This window comes from Saccopteryx bilineata, chromosome 1, assembly GCF_036850765.1.
Source record: "Saccopteryx bilineata isolate mSacBil1 chromosome 1, mSacBil1_pri_phased_curated, whole genome shotgun sequence".
Taxonomy (NCBI): domain Eukaryota; kingdom Metazoa; phylum Chordata; class Mammalia; order Chiroptera; family Emballonuridae; genus Saccopteryx; species Saccopteryx bilineata.
In genome coordinates, this window is record NC_089490.1 from 10,704,489 (window position 1) to 10,730,052 (window position 25,564).

General features: G+C 60.9%; 2 protein-coding genes across 3 annotated transcripts; both read left to right on the forward strand.

Annotated features, from left to right (window-relative positions):
* Nucleotides 1-498: 498 nt before the first annotated feature.
* On the forward strand, nt 499-13,047 carry VARS1 (valyl-tRNA synthetase 1). 2 transcript variants are annotated; one of them, XM_066264048.1, is made up of 30 exons: nt 499-790; nt 1,048-1,468; nt 3,086-3,220; nt 3,310-3,448; nt 3,688-3,812; nt 3,894-3,981; nt 4,192-4,292; nt 4,395-4,522; nt 6,678-6,842; nt 7,060-7,141; nt 7,573-7,692; nt 7,770-7,878; nt 7,956-8,050; nt 8,238-8,328; nt 8,553-8,677; nt 8,759-8,862; nt 8,946-9,104; nt 9,216-9,306; nt 9,430-9,535; nt 9,620-9,690; nt 9,774-9,899; nt 10,205-10,309; nt 10,398-10,466; nt 10,562-10,640; nt 10,752-10,879; nt 11,119-11,274; nt 11,433-11,639; nt 11,716-11,827; nt 11,913-12,238; nt 12,909-13,047. In XM_066264048.1, the coding sequence occupies exons 2-30, from the start codon at nt 1,082-1,084 to the stop codon at nt 12,975-12,977; spliced, it is 3,798 nt and encodes a 1,265-aa protein (XP_066120145.1). In that variant the 5' UTR covers nt 499-790; nt 1,048-1,081; the 3' UTR covers nt 12,978-13,047. The 2 variants fall into 2 exon arrangements, with proteins under 2 accessions (XP_066120145.1, XP_066120234.1); XM_066264137.1 differs by having other exon boundaries at nt 500-790; nt 3,897-3,981.
* Nucleotides 13,048-13,248: 201 nt separating this feature from the next.
* VWA7 (von Willebrand factor A domain containing 7) lies at nt 13,249-24,910 on the forward strand. The gene is made up of 17 exons (XM_066264270.1): nt 13,249-13,459; nt 13,717-13,962; nt 14,631-14,912; nt 15,723-15,819; nt 16,832-16,942; nt 17,403-17,598; nt 17,786-17,955; nt 19,554-19,666; nt 19,878-19,994; nt 20,848-21,033; nt 21,506-21,638; nt 21,774-21,926; nt 22,028-22,120; nt 23,414-23,715; nt 23,800-23,939; nt 24,131-24,305; nt 24,427-24,910. The coding sequence occupies exons 2-17, from the start codon at nt 13,732-13,734 to the stop codon at nt 24,595-24,597; spliced, it is 2,670 nt and encodes an 889-aa protein (XP_066120367.1). The 5' UTR covers nt 13,249-13,459; nt 13,717-13,731; the 3' UTR covers nt 24,598-24,910.
* The last annotated feature ends 654 nt before the right edge of the window (nt 24,911-25,564 follow it).

A 25,564-nucleotide genomic window follows, 5' to 3' on the forward strand; every position in this document is an offset into this window, starting at 1 on the left:
CTTCGGTCCCTTTTGTAACGTGACAGTCAACGTTCAATGAGACGCCAGACGCATATGATGCTGCTGGATTGATTTCTCAACCCAGTCCAATCAGTCCATTCTGATACCCACCGCAGATCAATAGGTGCCGTCACTAATACTGGGGAGCGTCGGTGCGAACTGTCTTCGCTCGCTCCTTCCGCCCCAGAGGAGCGCTCTCGGCGTTCAGGGCTCTCACGGGTCTCAGAAGCCGGTCGGCGCGACTCCGTCGGCAGCGTCGGAGGAAGTGAGCCGCTGGGGGCTGGTGCCCGGGGCAAAGCGGTCCGTCTGCCGGCAGCACCTGCTGCAGCCGCTCCCGCCGCGCTCCGCTGGCTCCGCCCCTCCCTGCGGCCCGAGGACCCGCGGGGTGCCCGCCGCGGCGCCTGACTGCAGCGCCGTCCCGCGGAGGGAGGTGTGTGTGGTGGGGGTGGCCCCGGGCCCGTGCCCGTGTCCGCTCCGCGCCCTCCTCCTGCGCGTGGCGGGGCGCGCCCCCGGCCTCTGTCGCGCGGGGTGGCGGCTGCGCACGCAGGCGGGGAACGGCCGCCCGCTCGCGCCAGGACCCGCGGGCCGGAAACGCTCGCTGTCGCAAAGGGGGCGACACGTGGGTGCCGACGGCCCGGGCGGAGGTACCAGGGAGCCAGCGTCGCCTGGGGAACCGTCCACCGTCCCGGGGGCCGCCCGAGTCCTCGGCCCCCGCCTCCCGGCCGGTCAGGCTTCAGCCGGCGCCCGACTGGGAGGTGGATGCCCGGCCCCGTCTGACCACCTCCCTCCCGTACGTACCTGCGGCTCGAACCCGCGTCCTACCGGACGCCGAGGGGTTCCTCCGGGCTTCCCACGCTCCCCGAGGACCCGGGATCACAGGAAGCCCCGCACTGTCACCGCCACTCCGCCAGCCGGCCCCTCAGGCCTCACCCCCTCCGTCCTGGGGACCTCGGGCGCGCGTAGTGGAGGAGTCCGTTGAGGGCCTCCCCTCTGTACTAAGCTGGGACCCCAGGTCGGTCCGACCGCCCCGTCTCTTTTTCTCCTTAGGTCTTTTCTACCGGGTTCGGCCCTCGGCATAACCATGTCCATCCTCTACGTCTCCCCCCACCCCGACGCCTTCCCCAGCCTCCGCGCCCTCATAGCTGCGCGCTACGGGGAGGCTGGAGACGGCCCCGGCTGGGGAGGCGCCCCTCCTCGCGTCTGTCTGCAGCCGCCTCCGGCCAGCAGGACTCCCTTTCCCCCACCCCGGCTGCCTGCCCTGGAGCAGGGGCCCGGTGGGCTCTGGGTGTGGGGGGCCACAGCTGTGGCCCAGATGCTGTGGCCAGCGGGCTTGGGCGGCCCTGGGGGCAGCCGGGCAGCCGTCCTCGTCCAACAGTGGGTCAGTTACGCCGACACGGAGCTGATACCAGCTGCCTGTGGGGCAACGCTGCCCGCCTTGGGATTGCGCAGCTCTGTCCAGGACCCCCAGGTACGTGGGGAGAATGTGGGGAGGGGGAGATTTAGAAGAAGGAAGCAAAAAGTGGAATGGAGAATTGGACGGGGAATAGCGTGTCAGATGTGGGAAAAGATTGATCAGATCCCAGGTTGCCACCTGGTAACGTCTCTGAGCCCTGGTCTTTGTCGATGGAAACTTTAGTTTTCATGTTGAGAAGATTAGGAGAAATGTGCAGGTGCCATATCCAGTGCCAGGCACTTTAAAAGTGCCTTGAGTAAAAGTTTGATAATAGAAGTTACTGTGAATTGTGAGGAAAGACTGGGTGGAGGAGAGATGAGCAGAGGCTGGTAGGGCCGGGGGAGGAGAGGGAGGAGACATAAAATGGGGGCAAGTAAGGGAAAATAGAGATAGCCACACCACCAGACTGTAACGAAGTCCCTTCAGAGTGGGGCTGTGCCTTTTGGTTCTTATCACACAACCACGCACTGAGCACATGGTAGATATTTAGTATTTTCTGGAAGGAAGGAAGGAAGGAAGGAAGGAAGCAAGGAGGGAGGGAGGGAGGGAGGGGGAGGGAGGGAAGGGAGGGAGGGAGGGAGGGAGGGAGGGAATGGATATGTGACTTAGACCCTGGCTGGCTCCCTCATATCTTGATTACACTAAGATATAGGCTCCTTCTCTGTAATTCACTGTCCCCTTCAGCCTGATTTATTATTCTCTCTCTCTCCTTTTTTTTTTTTTTTTTTTTTTGTGACAGAGACAGAGAGGGACAGACAGGGACAGACACACAGGAAGGGAGAAAGATGAGAAGCATCGATTCTTTGTTGTGGCACCTTAGTTGTTCTTTGATTGCTTTCTCTTATGTGCCTTGACCGAGGGGCTACAGCAGACTGAGGGACCCCTTGCTTGAGCCAGTGACCTTGGGCTCAAGCTGGTGAGCCTTGCTCAAACCAGATGAGCCCGTGCTCAAGCTGGTGACCTCAGGGTCTCGAACCTGGGTCCTCCGTGTCCCAGTCTCATGCTCTATCCTCTGTGTCACTGCCTGGTCAGGCTGATTTCTTTTTCTTTATAGCAGTGGTTCTCAACCTTTCTAATGCCGTGACCCCGCAATACAGTTCCTCATGTTGCGGTGACCCCAAACCAAAAAATAATTTTGGTGGCTACTTCATAACTGTAATTTTGCTACAGTTATGACTCAGAATAGAAATACCTGGTATGCATTATGTATTTTCCGATGGCTTTAGACAGCCCCGCTGGGGTCATGACCCCCAGGTTGAGAACCGCTGCTTTAGAGGGTCGTGTAGTCTGTATTTGCTCATTTATTGTCCCCCCATTAGAATGCAAACTCCACTAGGTCAGGGGCCCCATCTACTCAGGTTCTCTCCTCATTCTGTAAAAAAGTACCTGGCATGTAGTAGGTGCTTAATAAATACTGTTGAAGCAATTTTTGTGTTTCAATTTCTTGTACTTAATATATTGCATCTGACACGCAGTGAATGTTCAGTGAGAATTACTGAATGAACGAGAGAAGCCGCAGGGCTTCTTTTTATTATGACCATTTCAGAGAAGATGAAACTGGCCTCAGAGGTCGTGACTTGTGGGAGTGGAAGGAGGCCACGCCCCGCGCACACCCTTTCCCCTTCCCGCTAGGCTGCGCTGGGGGCCCTGGGAAGGGTCCTGAGCCCCCTGGAAGAGTGGCTTCGGCTGCACACCTACCTGGCCGGGGAGGCTCCCACCCTGGCTGACCTGGCCGCGGTCACAGCCCTGCTGCTGCCTTTTCGATACGTGAGTCACTGGGCCTGGGGAAGAGTGAGGGCAGCTCCCCTCGGGCCTCGCTGTAAGGTGACTGAGGATAGTTGATTCCCCCTGCCCAGGTCCTGGACCCCTCTGCCCGCCGGGTCTGGGGTAATGTCACTCGCTGGTTTACCACCTGTGTTCAGCAGCCGGAATTTCGGGCCGTGCTGGGCGAGGTGACCCTGTGCTCGGGGGCCAGGCCTCTCTCCCAACAGCCAGGTGAGGGGAGGTGGGGGTCGGAGGGAAGGGGCTGGGGGAGGAAGAGGGGCTTCCACACAGCTCGCCTCCGTTTTTCTCCTGGAATGGTGGAGTCACTGGGGCAGGGTGTGCAGGAGGGTACGGAGGGAGGTCAGCCTGGGGAAGCCCTTGGGCAGCTGAAGCAGCCCCTCGGAGACTCGGTGGCACCTGTCCAGAGGGCCCCCAGCCAGCTAAGTCTGCATGCCCGTGCCTCCTGCCAGGCCCCGGGGCCACCGCACCTCCAAAGACACCTGCTCAACTTAAGAAAGAGGCAAAGAAACTGGAGAAGCTAGAAAAATTCCAACAGAAGCAGAAGATCCAGCAGCAGCAGCCACCCCCAGGGGAGGTGAGAGGCAGGGGCTGGAGCCATCAGGAGGTCGGTGCCCAGAGGGGAGGCTGACCCCTGGGCTTGTCTTTTCCTCCCAAGCAGAAGAAAGTAAAGCCAGAGAAGAGGGAGAAGCGGGATCCTGGGGTCATTACCTATGACCTCCCGACCCCACCTGGGGAAAAGAAAGGTACTAGGAGGCAGGGGGACCCCCGCTCTTCACCTCCACCTCCTCAGCTGCCGCTGCCCCCCCCCCCCCCCCCCCCCCCCCGCTGCTTTGTCCTGCTCCTACCACGGTACTTGGTGACGATCTGCAGAGGCCCGGCCCTCTCTGCTGTCCCTCAGTCCCCTTCCCAGCTGCCCCCAGCCTCAGCACTGACCCCTGCCTTCCTCTTCGCAGACGTCAGCGGCACCATGCCTGACTCCTACAGCCCTCAGTACGTGGAGGCAGCCTGGTACCCCTGGTGGGAGCAACAGGGCTTCTTCAAGCCCGAGTATGGAGTGAGTGGGCACTGCCGCCCAGGCCGGCCGGGACAGGGCGGGGGGAGGGGCCGGGACAGGCAACAGGACGTTAGCATGTGCCCGTCTTCCTTCCTCCCTTAGCGTTCCTGTGTTTCAGCGCCAAATCCACGGGGCGTATTCATGATGTGCATCCCACCCCCAAACGTGACAGGCTCCCTGCACCTGGGCCACGCGCTCACCAATGCCATCCAGGACTCCCTGACCCGATGGTGAGCTCCCGAGAGTCCTCTCCCAGCTGGTTCCCCCTGCTGACGGGTCCTCCCACCTCGCTCCTTCCGTATTGGTCCTCAGGGCTGCCACCTGGCTGTGGGATGGCAGTATGCTTCCCCATCCTTCCCCTCTGACCAGCGGCCTCCTCTCAACCCCCACCCCCACCTGCAGCCTGCCTTTTCTCCTTTTCTTTTTTAGAGAGAGGGACAGACAGACAGGAAGGGAGAGAGATGAAAAGAATCAATTCTTTGTTGCGGCTCCTTAGTTGCTCATTGATTGCTTTCTCATATGTGCCTTGACCCTGGGGGCCACAGCAGAGCAAAGTGACCCCTTGCTCAAGCCAGCGACCTTGGCCTCAGGCCAGCAACCAAGGGGTCATGTCTGTGATCCCACGCTCAACCCAGCGACGCCCACACTCAAGCTGGCAACCTTGAGGTTTCTAACCTGGGTCCTCCGCATCCCAGTCCGACGCTCTATCCACTGCGCCACCACCTGGTCAGACTGGCTTTTTCTTGTCCATCGTGTTCTTCAACTTTTTTTATTACACTTAATACCTTCACTTAGAGATCTTTCTTTATCTCTGACCTGCCTCTCTTGCATTGCTCTGTGGTATTCCACAGTGTGACATCTCGTAATGGAATCCCTCTTGTTTATTTATTAGTGGTTTCTGATTTTTCTGTGTGGGAAGTCTTGCGGGAATGTGCCTTCTCCTTTATCAAGCACATGTGGAATGACTCGTCTGGCCTAGCCACCAGAAGTGAAACTGCTAGGTCAGAGGGCATGTCTATATTAAGTACAGATAGACGCTGCCAAGTCTCCCTGCAAATACTTGACCCATTTATACCTTCATGAATTTCCTGTGCGGGCATTCATTTCCCCATGCCCTTGCCAGCTCTGGACACTATCTTCACTTTACTAACCTGCTGGGCAAAAAAAAAAAAAAAGAAGACACTTCTGTAATTTCTGATTACCAATGAACCATGCCTCTTCCTGTGTCTCAGCCAGTCTGGTATCCCCTTATGTGAACCATCTGTACATACTGGTCGTTTTCCCATCTTTCCATTGGTTCTTTATTTTAAGTGAGAGGAAGGGAGATAGACTCCCACATGCTCCCTGACTGAGATCCACCTGGCAACTCTGCCTACAGCTGATGATCGGCCAGCAGCTAAGCTATTTTTAGCACCTGAGGTGGAGGATCGACAGTGACATCCTCAGTGCCCAGGGCCGACGTGCTCAAATCAATTGAGCCACAGCTGCAGGATAGAGAGATGGGGGTGGGGATGGGGGGAAGCAGATGGTTACTTCTGTGTCCTGACCAGGAATTGAACCCGGGACTTCCACACACCGGGCCAATGCTTGCCAGCTGAGCCAGCTAGCCAGGGTCAAATATTTTTTATCTTCCTTCATTATGCTTGACTTTTTTTTTTTTTTTTTTTTTTTTTTAGCAAGAGACAGGAAGGTAGAGAGATGAGAAGCATCAACTCCTAGTTGCGTCATTTTAGTTAATTGCTTCTCATACGTGTTTGACCTGGGGGGCTCCAGCCGAGCCAGTGACCAAGGCCTTGCTCAAGCCAGCGACCATGGAATCATATCAGTGATCCTACACTCAAGCTCAAGCCAGCAACCCTGTGCTCAAGCCGGTGACCTTGGGGTTTTGAACCTGGGACCTCAGTGTCCCAGGTCAACACCCCATCCACTGCGCCACCACAGGCCAGGCTGACTAGAATTTATTTGTGAGTCCTAGAAAGTAGTAGGTAGTTTTCCCAAACAAAATTTTTGAATTGTTTTTTCTTTTCGTACTGATCTGAAATGCCACCTGTGACAAGTACTACATTGGCTTGGGTCTGTGTTCAGTCACTGTGTTGTTCCCTTCGTCTGTAATCTTCTTTCCGTGTGGGAAGTTGCTGCTTGAATCATCATGCTGTGTCATAGGTGTTGCTGTCGGTTGGACAGAAGCCTCCCCTTTGTTCTCCTGCCCATTGCTCTGGCTGTCCGTGCACATCAGTCCCCAGACTGGAGTTTTAGAATCGCAGTCCCTCTCCACCCCCCTTTTCTTCCCTGATTCCACTGACTTCCGACCCAGAGGCCCCGCCCTGTCCAGGTGCCGGCCCAGGCAGCCGCTCACATGGGTCCTCCGCACTGCCCTTCCCCCAGGCACCGCATGCGCGGGGAGACGGCGCTGTGGAACCCCGGTTGTGACCACGCGGGCATTGCCACCCAGGTGGTGGTGGAGAAGAAGCTGTGGCGGGAGCAGGGCCTGAGCCGGCACCAGCTGGGCCGTGAAGCCTTCCTCCGGGAGGTCTGGAAGTGGAAGGGGGAGTAAGTGTCCGGCAGCCCTGCCTCCCCGTCCCGTCTGCGCCAGACCTCGGTCCCCTGCAACTCTGGCTGCGGGGTCTCACCTCCGAGAGGCTGAGGGTCAGTGGCTTCAGGGCTCAGGGCCATGTCAGAGGATGAGTGTTCCCAGCACGGCCCCACCAGTGTCTCCCTGCAGCCGGGGCCTGAGCGCTGACCTGTCTGTCTGTCTGTCTGCCGCTAGGAAAGGGGACCGGATTTATCACCAGCTGCGGAAGCTCGGCAGCTCCTTGGATTGGGACCGGGCCTGCTTCACCATGGACCCTGTGAGGAAGGGTGTCGGGCTGGGGTGGTGGGGGCGCTCCCCAGTGTGGGCCTCGGTCCAGGAGGGAGCACGTGCTGTGTCCCCCCCTTTGTGTTTCCTGTCACCCGCTCCAGGGGCTCACGTTCCTCCCGGTGACACATGATGGGACCTCAGCTTCCCATGGAGCCTGAACCCCCAGGGCCCTCTGCACTAGCCCCTGTCCCCAGCTGAGTGGCTTCCCTGCCATCTCCAGTATCATCAGACTTATTGCCTGTCCTTTGTGCTCCCATGGTTCCCTCCGTAGTCCCCTCTCCTCTCAGGGAAAGTAGGTCTTAAAGGGTCCTGGGCAGTGGGCCTCTAGACTGGCCGGTTTCACAGGACCCTGCTGCCTTGGAAGGTCGGCCTGGGCCCCTGGGCCTTAAACCCCTCCCCGACCCGCCTGCTCTGCCCTAGAAACTGTCAGCAGCTGTGACGGAGGCCTTCGTGCGCCTCCACGAGGAAGGAGTGGTCTACCGCAGCACCCGCCTGGTCAACTGGTCCTGCACCCTCAACTCTGCCATCTCCGACATCGAGGTGTGCCCCGCCCGGGCTCTCCCCTGCCTCCCCCGGGCCCTGGTCCTGGGCCACTCACCCTAAGACCCCTCTCACAGGTGGACAAGAAGGAGCTGACGGGTCGCACCCTGCTCTCCGTGCCTGGCTACAAGGAAAAGGTGGAGTTTGGGGTCCTCATCTCCTTTGCTTACAAGGTCCTAGGCTCAGGTAGGGTCCAGGAGCGCCCAGGAGGGTGGGGGCAGGAAGCGGCTGGTGCTGAGGTCACAAGGTCCCTTTCACCCCAGAGAGCGATGAGGAGGTGGTGGTCGCGACGACCAGGGTCGAAACAATGCTGGGAGACGTGGCCGTGGCTGTGCACCCCAAGGACCCCCGATACCAGGTGCGGTGCGGGCACCACCCAATGGGGGGTGCGGGCCGACACGGGCTGGCCAAGGAGAGGAAACTGGATGAGAACGTCGTATCAGGCTGTTGTCTAGCCCTGAGGAGGGACTCTGGGCCCTGCAGAGGAGGGAGGAGGGAGGCAGGCCCAGACCTCCGTGCATTTTGAGGTCCCCTTCTGTCCCCAGCACCTGAAAGGGAAGAGTGTGGCCCACCCGTTCCTGGCTCGGAGCCTCCCCATTCTCTTTGACGACTTTGTGGACATGGAGTTTGGCACAGGTGAGCACGGACGTCCCGTGCGGAGGGAGGAGCCGGGAAGCCCAGCCTGGAGTCCCTCTGCTCTCTCCAGGAGAAAAGAAGTTTCACCTAAACAGGCAGGAGGAGGGCTGGCTCTCAGGGGGGTGTCTTAGGAAGGTGGGAGCCACATCCTTCAGCACAAGGGGTGCAGTGGGAAGGGACCCCACGGAGTCCCTCACGGCTCTGCACGCCCACGTTGGTCCCAGGTGCGGTGAAGATCACCCCCGCACACGACCAGAACGACTATGAGGTTGGGCAGAGGCACGGGCTGGAGGCCGTCAGCATCATGGACTCCCAGGGGGCCCTCATCAACGTGCCCCCACCTTTCCTGGTGAGGCTGCCTGGGTGTGGGGGCTGGGTCTGCAGCGGAGCAGTACGGGGCACGACGTAATGAGGCTGCTGTGCGGTCCAGGGCCTGCCCAGGTTTGAGGCCAGGAAGGCGGTGCTGGCGGCGCTGAAGGAGCGGGGACTGTTCCGTGGCGTCCAGGACAACCCGATGGTGGTGCCGCTTTGCAAGTGAGGGTGGGAGCCAGAGAACGGGGTGGGGGGCTCCGCAGGGTGCTCCCCTCCCAACCTCCCCGAACTGCATGTACCCGCAGCCGGTCCAAGGACGTGGTGGAGCCTCTGCTGCGGCCACAGTGGTACGTGCGCTGCGGGGAGATGGCACAGGCTGCCAGTGCGGCCGTCACTCGGGGCGACCTCCGCATCCTGCCAGAGGCCCATCAGCGCACATGGCATGCCTGGATGGACAATATCCGGTACTTGAGGCTCAGCGTGGGAGGGTGGCTGGGTGACGGCCGGGGCTCGGGCAGGCACAGGCCAGGCAGGCACCTCTGGCCCCTGACTCCGTATTCCCCATTGCTGGGCAGGGACTGGTGCATCTCCCGGCAGCTGTGGTGGGGTCACCGCATCCCAGCCTACTTCGTCACGGTCAATGACCCAGCCATCCCCCCTGGGGAGGTGAGAACCAGGCCGGGAAACACCGCACATCTGGGGGAGCTGCGGTTTGTTGGGTCTGTGGTGGGGGTTTGGGTCCGGCAGGGCAGGCGCCCCCACCCCCTGAACTCACTCCACCCATGGCAGGACCCTGATGGGCGGTACTGGGTGAGTGGGCGCAGCGAGGCCGAGGCCCGTGAGAAGGCAGCCAAGGCCTTCCGAGTGTCACCGGACAAGATCAGTCTCCAGCAAGGCAAGGCGGGGCCCTGGGGGCGGGCGGGGCGGGGCCTCCATCCCTGCCTCCACCCTCTGATCTCTCACCTTCGGCTTCCCTCAGATGAGGACGTGCTGGACACCTGGTTCTCCTCTGGCCTCTTCCCCTTCTCCATCCTGGGCTGGCCCAACCAGGTACAGCCCTGAGGCCAGCCCAGGTGGGGTGGGGTCCTGGGGGCTGGTGCTTGACTCCCCATCGCCCCCTGCTCTGCCTTCAGTCGGAAGACCTGAGTGTGTTCTACCCGGGGACGCTGCTGGAGACAGGCCACGACATCCTCTTCTTCTGGGTGGCCAGGATGGTCATGCTGGGCCTGAAGCTCACTGGCAGGCTCCCCTTCAGAGAGGTATGGGGCCTGCTCACCGTTCCCACGCACGGTCCCCACTGCCCTGCCCCTGTACACAGCTTGCGCTTAGCGTGGACGGGCCAGCGTAGGGCGTGGACAGGTGTGGGTGGGCGTGAGGGCCGGACAGCCGGCCTGGGATCCACTCGGTGGTCCTGTGCCCAGGCTTCCAGAGGGAGGGCGCGCCCCTGAGTCCATGAAGGTGCGGAATAGGCTGGCGGGAGGCTGCATGGGAGACCCATGTTGGGCTGTGGGGAGCAGGGGACCTGGTGGGGAGGCGCAACCTCACAGGCCCCTGCCCACCTCAGGTCTATCTACACGCCATCGTGCGGGATGCTCATGGCCGGAAAATGAGCAAGTCTCTGGGCAATGTCATCGACCCCCTGGATGTCATCCACGGTGTCTCCCTCCAGGTGGGACTGGGCGCTGGGCCGGGTCCCAGCCGGCTAGGCGGCTGTGGCTGTGGCCGTGGCCCTCTGACCCCTCCCACCTCACCCTCAGGGCCTCCACGACCAGTTACTGAACAGCAACCTAGACCCCAGCGAAGTGAACAGGGCTAGAGAAGGGCAGGTAAGGTACAGGGCAATACGACTTGGGGGGAGGGCGGGGGCGGGGGCGGGGCTGGCCGGCTCGGCTCTGACTCCTCCCACTGGCTCCTCCCACAGAAGGCGGACTTCCCGGCAGGGATTCCTGAGTGCGGCACAGATGCACTGCGGTTTGGACTCTGCGCCTACACGTCCCAGGGTAGGGCCCCTACGTCTCAGCAGCATCCTCCCCCAGCCTCCCGCGGCGCTGCCCCCGGTGGGGTGGGAGGCAGGTGCTGAGGACACACTTCCCTTCCCCACGTGCGTGCAGGCCGTGACATCAACCTGGACGTGAACCGCATTCTGGGCTACCGCCACTTCTGCAACAAGCTGTGGAACGCCACCAAGTTCGCTCTTCGCGGCCTCGGCAAGGGTTTCGTGCCCGCAGCCACCTCTGAAGTGAGGGCCTGGTAGGCGTGAGGTGACCAGCACCTGTCGGGGCGGCAACCCCTGACCCCACAGAGCCTCCTGTAGTTGGGGGAACTGGGTGACACAGGAAGCCCAGAGCATTGGGGCCCTCCCCCTAGGCACTGGGCACATGACGGCCTGAGAGCCATCGGGCTCCTGCCCCGCGGGGTACCTGGTGTTGCCCCCCCACATCTGTGGTGGGCCCTGGCTGACCCGCCCCTCTCCCCAAGCCCGGGGGCGGCGAGAGCCTGGTGGACCGCTGGATCCGCAGCCGGCTGACCGAGGCCGTGAGGCTCAGCAACCAGGGTTTCCAGGCCTACGACTTCCCGGCGGTCACCACGGCCCAGTACAACTTCTGGCTGTACGAGCTCTGTGACGTCTACCTGGTGAGGAGGGGCAGAGGCACAGGCACCCGGCTGCCCTGTCTCTCGTGCTGGCTGGCCAGGAGGTGGAGCCGAGTTGTGCCCTGCCCAGCTGTCGCGCTGCAGTGCGGCTGGAGGCCCAGCGTCCCCCAGCCTGAGCCCCGTGCCTCCCCATGCCCTAGGAGTGCCTGAAGCCCGTGCTGAACGGGGTGGACCAGGTGGCCGCCGAGCACGCCCGCCAGACCCTCTACACCTGCCTGGACGTGGGCCTGAGGCTGCTCTCGCCCTTCATGCCCTTCGTGACCGAGGAGCTGTTCCAGAGGCTGCCCCGGCGGACACCGCAAGCACCCCCTAGCCTCTGCGTCACCCCCTACCCGGAGCCCGCAGAGGTACAGGGTGCAGCTCGGACAGGCCCCGCCGGCCCCCCAGCCCCCCAGCCCCCTCACCCCCGTTCCCTCCCCGCAGTGCTCCTGGAAGGACCCTGAGGCGGAAGCTGCCCTGGAGCTGGCCCTGAGCATCACCCGAGTCGTGCGCTCCCTGCGAGCTGACTACAACCTCACCCGCATCCGGCCGGACTGTGAGCCTCCGCCCCCGCCCCCGCCCGCCCGTTGTCCCGAGCCCAATACCTGGGGCGGCCGCCTCACCTTCCTCTCCCCTGGCAGGTTTCCTGGAAGTGGCTGACCAGGCTACGGGCACCCAGGCCTCCGCGGTGTCCGCCTACGTGCAGGCGCTGGCCAGCGCGGGGGTGGTGGCCGTCCTGGCGCTGGGGGCTCCCGCACCCCAGGGCTGCGCTGTGGCCCTGGCCTCGGACCGCTGCTCGGTCCACCTACAGCTGCAGGGGCTGGTCGACCCGGCTCGGGAGCTGGGCAAGCTGCAGGCCATGCGCGGCGAGGCACAGCGGCAGGCCCAGCGTCTGCGGGAGCGCCGTGCCGCGGAGGGCTACCCCGCCAAGGTGCCGCTGAAGGTCCAGGAGGCGGATGAAGCCAAGGTGTGTGGTGTGGCTGGGCGTTCCCTCCCCGGTTCCCCACGCCTTCGACACGGTTCTGGGGCTGCATTCTGCTCTGCCCAGCCAGTCCAGGGGGGCGCGAGGTGGGGGGCGCACAGTAAGGTGGGGGCAGAGTCAGACCTAGAACGGGACCCCTCATGGCCTACCTGGCACCCAGAACACGGCATCCCGCACACCCAGGCTGGCCTCGGACCACACAGGGCGCCCTGTAGGCCGGAGCCCGGGGTAAACCACATTGAGGGGCAGGGGCAGCTGTGGGCCGCGGGGTGACACGCTGGGCTCTCCCTGTCGCCCCCGCAGGCAGGCGGGACTACCCGGTGCATGTACCTGCAAATGCCCGCTCAGGAGCCTATGGCCCTGACCTCTGCTGTGCCCCTCAGGTGGGGCCGGGCTCTGAGGCCCTGTAGCCTCGGGGACTGACCACTCTGGGAAAAGGAAAGACCCAAAAGTCCGGTGCTGGCGGAGAAGTGGGTGCTGCTGGGAGGTCCTGTGATTGGGAGGGGCCAGTCCAGCCAAGTACACAGTCCCCCAACTACTCCCTGTGACTCATCTGCCTTTCCAACGCGGACCCTCTGCCTTTGTGGTGGTTTGGTGGGGGTTCTCTCTTGGACCTGGGTTCCCACCACCCAACACCCCTTCCCCCACCCTCCAGCTCCAGCAGACGGAAGCAGAGCTCAGGAAGATGGACGAGGCCATTGCCCTGTTTCAGAAAATGTTGTGATACACCAGCTCCAGCCCTCAAACCCCACTGGTCCACCAGGGTGGGTGGCAGCAATAAATATTTTGCCACAAAACTGTCTCTGTGTGTGTGTGTGGTGGGCGACCAGGGACGGGGTGCTGAGGGCCTGGGATTCCGCATCCTCGGAGACTGCAGGCTGGGCCAGGGGCCAGGTCCCGGTGGGCAGCGGTGCATCTGTCTGGGGCCGCCCCTGGCACTGAGCCAGGCCTGAGTCACGCTGAGCCGCCATCCCTGCCTCCTCCCGGGTGCCAGTCACCTCCCTGCTGCAGCCGAGGACGGGCTGCCCCGGTCCCCTCTGCTGTTATGGCCGGGGCCCGGCATGAGTTCCAGGGCCACAGTGCTGCCCTGCCCAGCCCTGCGGGCCTCCGTCCTCCTGCCACGACTCCCACTGAGGTTAATTATAACTCTGACCTAAGTGCCCTGTGACACCGCACCGCAGGCCTGTCTGGAGACTGCGCCACCAGGTAGGGGAGACTTCCTATGCTGGGACGAGTCGGGGGGCCCTGGGGGAGGACCCCGAGTCCTCTCCTGCAGGGGGACATCCCCCACTAGCCTCTGGAGGCCCTCGGGTTGTCCCGGTGCCTGGAGAGGGCAGGAAGGTGGGCTGGGGCAGGAAGGTGCTTGAGGTGAAGCCGGAGGGACCCAAGCAGGTAGCCGTGGGCGTGGGGCCAGGCCTGCCCGGAAATGGCCACCCGTCCCCTGAGAGCCTTCTGTCCCCCAGGTCCGTGTGTCAGCTATGCTCCCCACCGGTGTGCCCCTAGCCCACCTGGGCCCCTCCGTGTTACTGCTGGTGCTGCTGCTCCCCCCAACACCTGCCTTCTTCCCCAACATCTGGAGCCTCCTGGCTGCCCCGGGCTCTGTCACCCACCAGGACCTGACCGAGGAGGCGGTGCTCAACGTCACCCTGCAGCTATTCCTGGAGCGGCCACCCCCGGGCAGGCAGCCCGTTCGCTGGGAGGACTTCCAGGTGAGTACCCCTAGTCCTATCACCTCCCAGCCAGCCCACGGAGGGTCCTGTGACCTCTACTCCTTGAAGGTCCTGCTAGCCGAAAGAAGGGACCCCCTTTAAGAAGGGACCCCCTTTTTCCTCCCACCTCTACCCCTGCAGCCAACACGCCGGGAGCTCCAGTCCTGCGACCAGGAGCCCCTCCCCTTAGAACAGGGGTCCCCAAACTACGGCCCGCGGGCCGCATGCGGCCCCCCGAGGCCATTTATCCGGCCCCCACCGCACTTCCGGAAGGGGCACCTCTTTCATCGGTGGTCAGTGAGAGGAGCATAGTTCCCATTGAAATACTGGTCAGTTTGTTGATTTAAGTTTACTTGTTCTTTATTTTAAATATTGTATTTGTTCTCATTTTGTTTTTTTACTTTAAAATAAGATATGTGCAGTGTGCATAGGGATTTGTTCATAGTTTTTTTTATAGTCTGGCCCTCCAACGGTCTGAGGGACAGTGAACTGGCCCCCTATGTAAAAAGTTTGGGGACCCCTGCCTTAGAAGGTCCAAGATGGCCCCTCCCAGGGCCACACCCTCAGTCCCTACCATACCCAGCCTCCATGCAGTTGTGGAGGGGACGTGGGCACCGGCCTCACCCGAGGGGCTTCCCTGGAGCCCCTGTCCCCTGCCGCTCTCCCAGGGCCGCACCCTCCTCGCCGATGACCTCTTTGCCTCCTACTTTGGACCTGGCTTTTCTTCCCGGCGGTTCCGAGCGGCCTTAGGGGAGGTGTCCCGTGCCAATGCAGCCCAGGACTTCCTGCCGACTTCCAGGAACAACCCTGACCTGCACTTCGATGCCGAGCGCCTGGGCCCGGGGCGCACACGCCTGGTGGGGGCCCTGCGGGAGGCCCTGGTGGCAGCCAGAGCCCAGGACTACACCCTGGCCCGCCAGAGCTTGGGGGCCGCCCTCCACGCCCTGCAGGTGAGGAAGGGGTTAGGGTAGTGGTCAGAGGGCCTTCACTGCTAGTCCTCCTGTCTGCTGCCTTGTTTTTTAAAATGTATTTAGAGAGAGAGAGAGAGAGGGAGGGAGAAAGAAATAGCGATTTGTTTCATACATCTGTGCACTCATTGGTTGATTTGAACGTGCACTAACCGGGATTGAACCCACAACCTTGCACATTAAAGCCGATGCTCTATCCAACTGAGCTACTCGGGTTTCTTTTGTTTCTGTTTTTTAATTTTTCCATTGATCTGGGAGGAAGAGAAAAGGGGGTGAGAGAGAGAGAGAGAGCATCAACTCCTTCCACTTTGTTGTGCACTCATTGATTGCTTATCCTACGTGTCCTGACGGGGGATCAACCCCCGCGACCTGGGTGCTGCCTTCTTGATGGTGCCTCTAGAAGGGCCTGGGGCCTCTCTTGCCAAGGCCCCGAGGCAGCTCCATAGTCCCCACGGCCACTCAGGCAGCGCTTCCTGAGGGGCAGACGGAAACCGTGGTGGCTGGAGGGCAGTGAGGGTGGCATGCAAGAGCATGGGCAGAGGTGGGCCTGGAAGACCGTGGGTTGGGCTCTGAGATGGGAAGAAATGTGGGGAGACCCCTCTCCAGGAAGGTTCTGGTATGGGCAATGGGGCGGGGAGAGCAGCGGAGGGGACTCGGGGTGTCGGACAGGAGTAGCAGGTTGCGAGGCGGCTTGCCGGGTGGGGAAGGAGGGAGTGGCGAGTTAGGGCCGGAGGCTGCGAGCACAGATAATGCTGTTCCTGCTGTTCCGTCTCCTTCCTTCCCGGGAACCAGGATTTCTACAGCCACAGCAACTGGCTGGAGCTGGGGCAGCGGCAGCCACACCCGCACCTCCTCTGGCCGAGGCAAGGACTCGGGGACCTGGCGGGAGGTACGGCCATGACCCCGGTGGTGAGCGGGGGGCGCACAGAGCCACCCCTTCTCAGCCCATCCGCTGTGTCACATCCTGAGGTCCCGGACGGTGTGACAGCACTTCATGTCCAGAAACGACCTAGGAGGCCTCCCGGTTTAGCCGAAGGCCGGGTCTGTTAGGTGGCCTCCCTCAGGTTGCTCAGGGAGGGACAGAGCCGTGACCTGGTCGGCCGACCTCAGAGCTTGGTTGAGTTCTCCGTCTTCTCCGTGGCTCCCCTCTCACACACACACTGGCTCCCACGAGGCTTTCTTCCACAGTCCCCTTCAACCTCCAAACTGAGCAATGTCCCGTGAGCTGCCTCCTGCCCATGACAAGCTCACGTCCTGTCCACAGCTCACAGAGGGCACGGTCCCCGTGGGATTGGCCCCCAGTTCCCTGCTGGCTTTTCTAGCGCAGTCCCCGTCTCCGATGTGCAGTCCCACCTCCAGCCCCTGAAGTTCCAGAGTTATTTTTGTTGTTTGTATTTTTCGGAAGTGAGAAGCAGGGAGGCAGAGACAGACTCCCGCATGCGCCCAACCGGGATCCACCCGGCATGCCCACCAGGGGGCGGTGCTCTGCCCATCTGGACCTTTGCTCCATTGCAATCGGAGCCATTCTGGTACCTGAGGTGGAGGCCATGGAGCCTTCCTCAGTCCCCAGGCCAACTTTGCTCCAATGGAGCCTTGGCTGCAGGAGGAGAAGAGAAAGAGAGAGAAAGGAGAGGGGGAAGGGTGGAGAAGCAGATGGGCGCTTCTCCTGTGTGCCCCGGCCGGGCCGGGCTGACACTCTACCGCTGAGCCAACCAGCCAGGGCCAGGGTTGTTTTTGTCTTTGCCCCTGAACTCTAGGTTTTATGACAGAAATCCCAAAAGGGTCCCTGTGGGCTTTCACCTTATTCCAAATGGGAGGAGAAGCTGAGGAAGTTTGGTGGCTGGGGACAAGGGTCAGGGTGGCCAAGTCTGGGGTTCTAGACCCCTGTCTTCTATCCCCAGTGGAAGACCCTACCTGCTCCGATTGTCAGGAGCTGAGCTGCCCTGGGAACCTGCTGGGGTCCACACTCCTCACCTCTGGCTACTTTGGGAGTTCTCCGCCCAAGCCTCCAGGTACCAGGAAGAAAAGCCCTCAGAAGTAAGGGGGGGGGGGCGCTTCCTTTCCCCTGACTCTCTCCCCGGGAATCTCGGGCCTCCAGGTCCTGGCCCCACTTTCTGAAAGGAGAGGATGTTTGGAAGGGGCTGGGTGGACAAAGGCCCACTGAGGTGGCCGTGACTTGCTGGGGGAAGGGGCAGGGAGCAGCTTCTTACTCGGCTAATCAGACTTCTCCACGGCTGGCCGGGAAGCAGCTCTTCTGACCGACTGGAGGGCTCAGTCCCCCACCCACTGTGGGCCGCGGGACTGACCCCTCCAGATTTGCCCTCCACAAAATGTCATCACTTCGCTGACCCTCTGCCAAGCAGTGAGAGGGGCTGGCCGGGTCAAAAGGGCTCCGTGTTCTTAGGAGGCAGTGGGTTTTGTTTTGTTTTTTGATTTTCATTTCTATCATCCAGATCCCTTGTCCCCACCCAGGAAAATGCAGCCATGGGGGCCGCTTTGACCGGAGCAGCTCCCAGCCGCCTCGCGGAGGCATCAACAAGGACAGCACGGACCCGGGCTTCTCCCCACACCACACGCTGCACCTCCCGGCGGCGGAAGTGGCCCTTGTGGCCTCCGTCCAGGCCCTCAGCCTCCTGCGCAGCCGCCTGGGGGACGGGGCTTTCTCCAGGCGAGTGGCCTCCCGGAGCGGGGGACAGAGAGGGGGACTCCCGGGAGCCGCGACGCCCCGGGGCTGGGGGCGGGGGGCTGGGGGCTGGGGGCGGCTCTCCCCAGGCTGCTGGACTCTCCGGGGAGCCGAGACACCGCAGGGCTGGGGGCGGGCGTGCAGACAGCCCCCTGACGGCGGCTCTCCCCAGGCTGCTGGACATCAGCCCGGCCGCCAGCCTGAGCTTCGTCCTGGACACCACGGGCAGCATGGGCGAGGAGATCCGCGCCGCCAAGATCCAGGCCCGCCACATAGTGGAGCAGCGCCGCGGCGGCCCCATGGAGCCCGCCCGCTACGTCCTGGTGCCTTTCCACGACCCAGGTCCCCGTCCAGCGGGGCGGGGAGAGCGTAGGGAGGGCAGGGAGTCAAGGCAAGGAGTTAATGCCGCTGGGGCCGTGAGCCCAAGTGAGCCTGTCCCGGTACGGCCTGCGTGTACAGGAGACAACGGGCCGCTCCCCCACACACACACCCCACCCTCTCCCCACCCCCCACCCCCCACACACACCCCGGAGCTCAGTCACAACCCGTGGTTAGGCAGGCAGCCTCGCCTCTCTGAGGCGTCAGTGATCAACAGTCATGTCATTTGACCAGACGGTGGCGCAGTGGATAGAGCATTGGACTGGGACACAAGGGACCCAGGTTTGAAACCCCGAGGTCACTGGCTTGAGTGCGGCCTCATCTGGTTTGAGTAAGGCTCACCAGCTTGAGCAAGGGGTCACTCGGTCTGCTGTAGCCCCTCCCCGGGGTCAAGGCACATATGAGAAAGCAATCAATGAGCATCTGTCTCTCTCTCTGTCTCTGTCACTAAAAAAGAAAACAGTCATTTCAATTTTCTCAACGTCCCCTAGACAGAAGCTGGGATGAAGAGGGGGGTGTGCTGGGTCCAGGCCTCTGCGAAGTGTCTGACACTGATACTTCCATGGTGTTCCTTTCCCCACCGGACTGGAAGCCAGACAGTCTGGCCTTGGGTCAACCAGTCTTGCTGTGTGTCCTGAGCTTGGACATACAACTTCTCTCTTAGTCTCCGTTTCATCATCCATAAAACAGGTGACAGCTAGTGTAGCTTTATCCTGCCTGTCTCCGAGGGCTGAACTGAGGTCAGATAAAACGCCTGTGGGCTGAGATTACCCCGGGGGCAGGCTCGTGCCGGTGTCTGCAGACATCTCACTGTAGCCAGGGCATCGTAGGGGCTTACCACACATCTGACGAAGGGTGAAAACACGAAGAGTGAAGAGTTCTGCCCCTTCTGTGTCAAAGAGCGCTCTTCTAAGATTTACAAAATCAGTTTCTTTAGTTCTCCCAGTAACCCTCTGAAGGAAGTACTGTTCTTTTTCTGGCCTGTGTGTGTGTGTGTGTGTGTGTGTGTGTGACAGAGACAGAGAGAGTCAGAGAGAGGGACAGACAGACAGGAAGGGAGAGAGATGAGAAGCATTAATTCTTCATTGCAGCACCTTAGTTGTTCATTGATTGCTTTCTTATATGTGCCTTGACGGGGGGGGGGGGGGGGGGGGAGGGGAGTACAGCAGAGAGAGTGACCCCCTGCTCAAGCCAGCGAACTTGGGTTTAAGCTGGTGAGTGTTGCTCAAACCAGGTGAGCCCACAGTCAAGTTGGTGACCTCAGGGTCTCGAACCTGGGTCCTCCACCTCCCAGTCCGATGCTCTATCCACTGTGCCACCGCCTGGTCAGGTTCTGGCTTTTCTGGTGAGGAAACTGAGGCCCCATTGTCTTTTTACACTTACACATCTTCCCAAAAAGACCACTTTCCCGCCAGAGGTCCCCGTCCCTGCCCTGCCCAAATAAATATAAGAAGATACTGTTGGTTCAATACTGGTCTAGTCCCAGAGCGTAGCAGGCGTCTTGCTGGGTGAGACGGGGAAACCTCTCTGCACTCACCCCGCCCTGCCTTCCTCCTCCCCAGGCTTCGGCCCTGTCTTCACAACCACTGACCCTGACAGCTTCTGGCAGCAGCTCAATGAAATCCACGCTTTGGGGGGTGGCGACGAGCCCGAGATGTGCCTGTCCGCCCTGGAGGTCTGTCCTTCCCCCTTCCCTTCTCCACTTTCCAGGCCCCGCCACCGAGGGACCGAGAGCCTTCCTGGGACCCCACCCCACCCCACTTTCAGAGCCTGGCCCGGGCCCCATTCCAGGGTCCCCGGGCAACCTGTCTTCCCGCCCCTCCCCCTCCGCCCATTCCCCTGCTGCCACTTGGACACCATCTCTGCCTGCCCACCGTCTCTGCCAGCTGGCCCTGCTGCACACCCCTCCGCTCTCAGACATCTTCGTCTTCACTGACGCCTCCCCCAAGGACGCCTTCCTCACCGAGAAGGTGGAGTCGCTGGCTCGGGAGCGGCGCTGCAGGGTGAGCACAGCTGGTGGGAGGCCCCGTGGGGGCTGCCCAGGCCTGCGGAGACCCCGTGACGACAGTCTCCTAATGGGGGCCGTGCCACACTGTGGTGGTTCAGCCAGCCTTGGCACGGGGTGGGATGGGGGCGACGGGTATAACCTTTCCTGATCCCTTTCGCAGTACCAAAGAATGGAAGGCCCTGCCCTTAACGATGCTGAATTCATATTTGAACTTGCCCCCAGGAAACCCTTTGAAGAACTGGAGATCTGGTTGCCAAGAACCCACTGTGTGGATGATATATTCTATTTTCTTTCTTTCACTTTTTAAAAAAATATTTTTCCGAAGTTAGAAACGGGGAGGCAGGCAGACAGACTCCCGCATGCACCCAACCAGGATCCACCCGGCATGCCCACCAGGGGGCGATGCTCTGCCCATCTGGGGCATTGCTCCATTGCAACCGGAGCCTTTCTAGCGCCTGAGGTGGAGGCCATGGAGCCATCCCCAGTGCCCGGGCCAACTTTGCTCCAATGGAGCCTTGACTGCGGGAGGGGAAGAGAGAAAGAGAGAGAAAGGAGAGGGGGAAGGGTGTAGAAGCAGATAGGTGCTTCTCCTGTGTGCCCTGGACAGGAATTGAACCTGGGACTTCCACACGCCAGGCCGACGCTCCACCGCTAAGCCAACCAGCCAGGGCCGGATGATATATTCTAACAGTTATGGGGGGGGTGTCATTGGGAGACCCTGCATAGCCAAGAGGGCAGACCTTACCACTAATCATGAGCTCTGCGAGAGCCGGAGACAGGAGACCCTCAGTTGCAATGGGAAGATGATACATGGGCCCCTTGACAGCTGGCCTCTCTCCTGGGCGCAGGTGACATTCCTGGTGACTGAAGACCCATCAAGGAGTCACGGCCGAGCTCGGCGTGAGGCCCTGTCCCCTCTGCGTTTCGAGCCATATGAAGTGGTGGCCCTGGCCTCTGGAGGAGAGGTGATCTTCACCAAAGATCAGCACATCCGGGATGTGGCAGCTGTTGTCGGGGACAGCATGGCTGACCTGGTAAGTGTGGGGGACTCAGGGGCCAGTGCTTTCAGCTCAGAACTGAGGGGACAGGGGACACTGCATTTCTTTTTCTCATAGGAGGGAGGGAATGGCGCTTACTGCTGTGTTGCTAGAGGGGCATCCGAGGGCGGGAAGGGACGTTGATCTCCCTGTGAGACCCCCTTCCACGTTGCTCCTTCCATATTAGCAGCGCCCCCTTGCCACCAGTCTTAGGCTCAATGTTTTATCCTTGGGATTTCCACGGGAAGTCCTGCTACCTTTTCTGGGGTGGGGGACAAGAAGGGGCTGAGCCATTCTTCACCCCTGGCCTCCACCCCTGGCACTGACTGTGACTTCATCCTTGGTGTTCTGTATGCCCCTCCCCAGGTGGGACTTGATTTCCGCCTGACTCCCCTTTTCTCTGGTCTCGATTCCCCCCTCATTCCCTGCCTCATCTTCTCGCCATATTCTGGCCCTGCCATCTTCAAAGGTGACCCTTCCTCTGGAACCTCCGGTTGTGGTGCCTGGCAGGCCACTTCTGTTCAGTGTCGACGGACTGCTCCGGAGGGTGACCATCCGGGTCCACGGGGATGTCCGCAGCTTCTGGATCAGGAACCCTGCAGGTACTGCCCTGCGCGGGTCTCCGGGCAGAGGGGAGAGCTGAGCGTGGAGAAGGAGGGCTGATGGACCGGGGGGGGGGGGGGGGGGGGGGAGGAGTTGTTTCACGTGACATTCCCTCGCTTCCTACGCCCACCCAGGGGTCTCCCAGGGCCAGGAGGAAGGCCAGGGGTCTCTGGGTCACACTCGCCGCTTCGGGCAGTTCTGGACGGTGACCGTGAATGACCCCCCGGAGGCCGGGACCTGGGAGATCCGGGTCCTCGCTGAGGGCACCGCCCGGGTGCGAGTGCAAGGTGAGGGGGAGACGTGCCGGGAAGGGAAGAGATGGCGCTCAGAGCGCACGGCTGGGTCACCTCTGCTGGGGAGGGTTTCTGACAGCCTTCACCTCCCTCAGCTCAGACCTCTCTGGACTTCCTCTTCCACTTCGGGACCCCCATCGAGGAAGGCCCCCACCCTGGCCTCTACCCCCTGACTCAGCCAGTTGCAGGTACATCTAATCCCTCCCACTCCAACTTGTTCATTAATTTTATATTTATAAAATTCTATACAGCGGTAAGAGTGTTGCCCCAGCCTGTGGAAGTCCCAAGTTCGATTCCCGGCCAGGGCACACAGGAGAAGCGCCCATTTGCTTCTCCACCCCTCACCCTCTCCTTTCTCTCTGTCTCTCTCTTCCCCTCCCGCAGCCAAGGCTCCATTGGAGCAAAGTTGGCCCGGGTGCTGAGGATGACTCCATGGTCTCTGCCTCAGGCACTAGAATGGCTCTGGTTGCAACAGAGCAACACCCCAGATGGGCAGAGCATCGCCCCCTGGTGGGCATGCTGGGTGGATCCTGGTCAGTGCACATATGGGAGTCTGACTGCCTCCCCACCTCTCACTTCAGAAAAATACACACACAAAAAAGGTCTAGGCCCTGGCCGGTTGGCTCAGTGGTAGAGCGTTGTCCTGGCGGGCAGGAGTCCCAGGTTCGATTCCCGGCCAGGGCACACAGGAGAAGCGCCCATCTGTTTCTCCACACCTCACCCTCTCCTTCCTCTCTGTCTCTCTCTTCCCCTCCTGCAGGCAAGGCTCCACTGGAGCAAAGTTTGCCCGGGCGCTGAGGATGGCTCTGTGGCCTCTGCCTCAGGCGCTAGAATGGCTCTGATTGCGGCAGAGCGAGGCCCCAAGATGGGCAGAGCATCGCCCCCTGGTGGGCATGCCGGGTGGATCCCGGTTGGGTGCATACGGGAGTCTGTCTGACTGCCTCCTGTTTCCAGCTTCGGAAAAATACAAAAAAGAAAAAAAAAAAGTCTATTTTTTTTAACTTTCTATTGAATTGTAATTTACGTCATTTTACGTAAATGTGAACTAAACTTAGGCACACAGTTGGATGGATGTCATATAATAACACCCACGTAACCACTCAATTCAAGATTTAGAAGAACCTCCCAGAACTCCCTCCCCATCTCTACTCCCCAGAGGTAACCCCTATTCTGAAAGCCATTCATTCATTCATTCTTTTTTTTTTTTTTTTTTTTTTTTTTTTAGTGTGAAGCATCCACTCCTTTTCTCCACTTAATTGTACATTGATTGTTTCTCTTATGTGTCTTGACCCGGGATGGGATCACCGGCTCAAGTTGAGCCAGCGATCCCCTTCCTTGCTCAAGACAGCGACCTCGGGCTTTCCCACCTCCGACCTCAGCGTGCAGGCCCCCGCTCTGTCCCCTGGAGACCTCTCGTTCCCTTCTTCCCGTCTTCAGATCGTCCGCAGACCACTGATCTCCCCACCCCACCCCTGTCCCAGGTCTCCGGATGCAGCTCCTGGTAGAGGTGACCGGCCTGGACCCCAGAAGCAGCCCCGGAGAGCCTCTGCCCCGCTTCTCCCACGTTGTCCTCCGAGGGCTCCCGCAGGGCGCCGAGCTGGGCCGGGTGCCCCTGGAGCCCCGGGGGGCTCCGCAGCGCGGTCTCCTCACGGCTGCGCTTCCGCCCGCGCTTCTGTCCCCCTCGCGGCCCTTCTCCCTGGAGCTGGCTGGACGGGACGGAGCGGGGCGGCGCCTGCTGCGGGCGGCCCCCCAGCCCTGCACAGTGGTCCCTGTTCTTCTGGAGGTGAGACGCGGAGGCGGGGGCGGCCGGGGGGGGGGGGGGACAGAGAGCTGGGCGGCTCCTGCCCTGACCCGCCGTCCCCTGCAGCTCAGCGGCCCTCCGAGTCTCCTGGCCCCGGGCAGCCAGGTCCCGCTCAGCCTCCGCATCGCCAGCTTCTCCGGTCCCCAAGACCTGGACCTGAGGACTTCCGTCACCTCCAGCTTCGCGTTAACCTCCAACCTCTCCAGGTGAAGCAGTTAGAGCCCTCCCGCTGTCTTCCAGGTGTGCCAGACGCTACGCCCTCCTTAGGCCCCGCCTCTGGCCCCTTCCGATTGGCCGTCATCTTCCCTGCCCCTCCCACGCAGCACGAGGCTCCGCCCCTTGACCTCTTCTACTTGGGAGCCTGGGCTTCACACAGCCGTCTACACCCGCTGCACAGGGTTCGTCTGCAGCAGAATGAGTCCGCGTGGGGGCGACTGTGGTTGGAGGTCCCAGCGTCAGCCGCCGCGGACTCGGTGGTGCTGGTGACTGTGACTGCGACGGGCAGAGAAGCAGGCCCAGTGCCCCCCACCCATGCCTTCCTCCGACTCCTGGTGCTGGCCTCCGCCCCACAGGTGAGGCAACCCTGCTTCCCGTCGCAGGGGAGGCTTCATTTGGGCGCAGACACCCAAACAGTCTCTTTCTCTCTCTCTCTCTCTCTCTCTCTCTCTCTCTCTCTCTCTCTCTCCTCCCCAGGAACAGCTCGCTGCCCCAGCCCACTCTTCTGGCCCTGTCCTCACTAGGGCCAGCCCCACTCTTCGTCCCTCCCCTTTGGTGACTCCTGGCAGGGCTGGGGGAGGGCTGGCAGGCAACCCCCGGTGGGGCACAGTTGGAGCAGTGCTGCTTCTCCTAGGCCTGGCCTCTTGATGACAACAGACCTTAGAAGGATGGGTGCCCAGGGCTTTTTTATTTTATTTTATTTTATTTTTATTTATTTATTTATTTTTTTACAGAGACAGAGAGAGAGTCAGAGAGGGATAGACAGGGACAGACAGGAACGGAGAGATGAGAAGCATCAATCATTAGTTTTTTGTTGCGCATTGCAACACCTTAGTTGTTCATTGATTGCTTTCTCACATGTGCCTTGACCGCGGGGCCTTCAGCAGATCGAGTAACCCCTTGCTCGAACCAGTGACCTTGGGTCCAAGCTGGTGAGCTCTTTGCTCAAATCAGATGAGCCCGCGCTCAAGCTGGCTACCTCGGGGTCTCGAACCTGGGTCCTTGGCATCCCAGTCTGATGCTCTATCCACTGCGCCACCGCCTGGTCAGGCCAGGGCTTTTTTTGTTTGTTTAATTCAGTGAGAGGAGAGGAAGCAGAGACAGAGACAGACACTCCCACAGGGATCCATCCAGCAAGCCCACAAGGGGGCGTTGCTCCACTGCTCAGCAACTGAGCTCTTCTTAGTGTCTGAGACTGAGGCAATGGAGCCATTCTCAGTACTCCAATTGAGCCATGGCTGCAGGAGGAGGAGAGAAAGAGAGAGAGAAGCAAGAGGGGGAGGGGTGGAGAAGCAGATGGGCGTTTCTGTGTGCCCTGGCCAGAAATTGAACCCAGGACATCCACACTCCAGGCCGATGCTCTACCACTGAGCCAACTGGCCAGGGCCCAGGGCTCTTTTCAGTCTTGCCCCTCGGTGAGAAGGTAACATGGGGCTCAGGACCCTACCTCTCCCAGCTGGGCTGGAGCGTCACCTTCTCGTGCACTGGTCCCCTCTCTTTGCAAGATTGGGAAAGAGGACAGCATATTTTCCCTCAATCCACTTTCCTTAACCCTCAGCTCATTTTTGAAGAGAGTTGCTTTTCTATTCCTCCGTAGCATTTCCATTGCACTCCT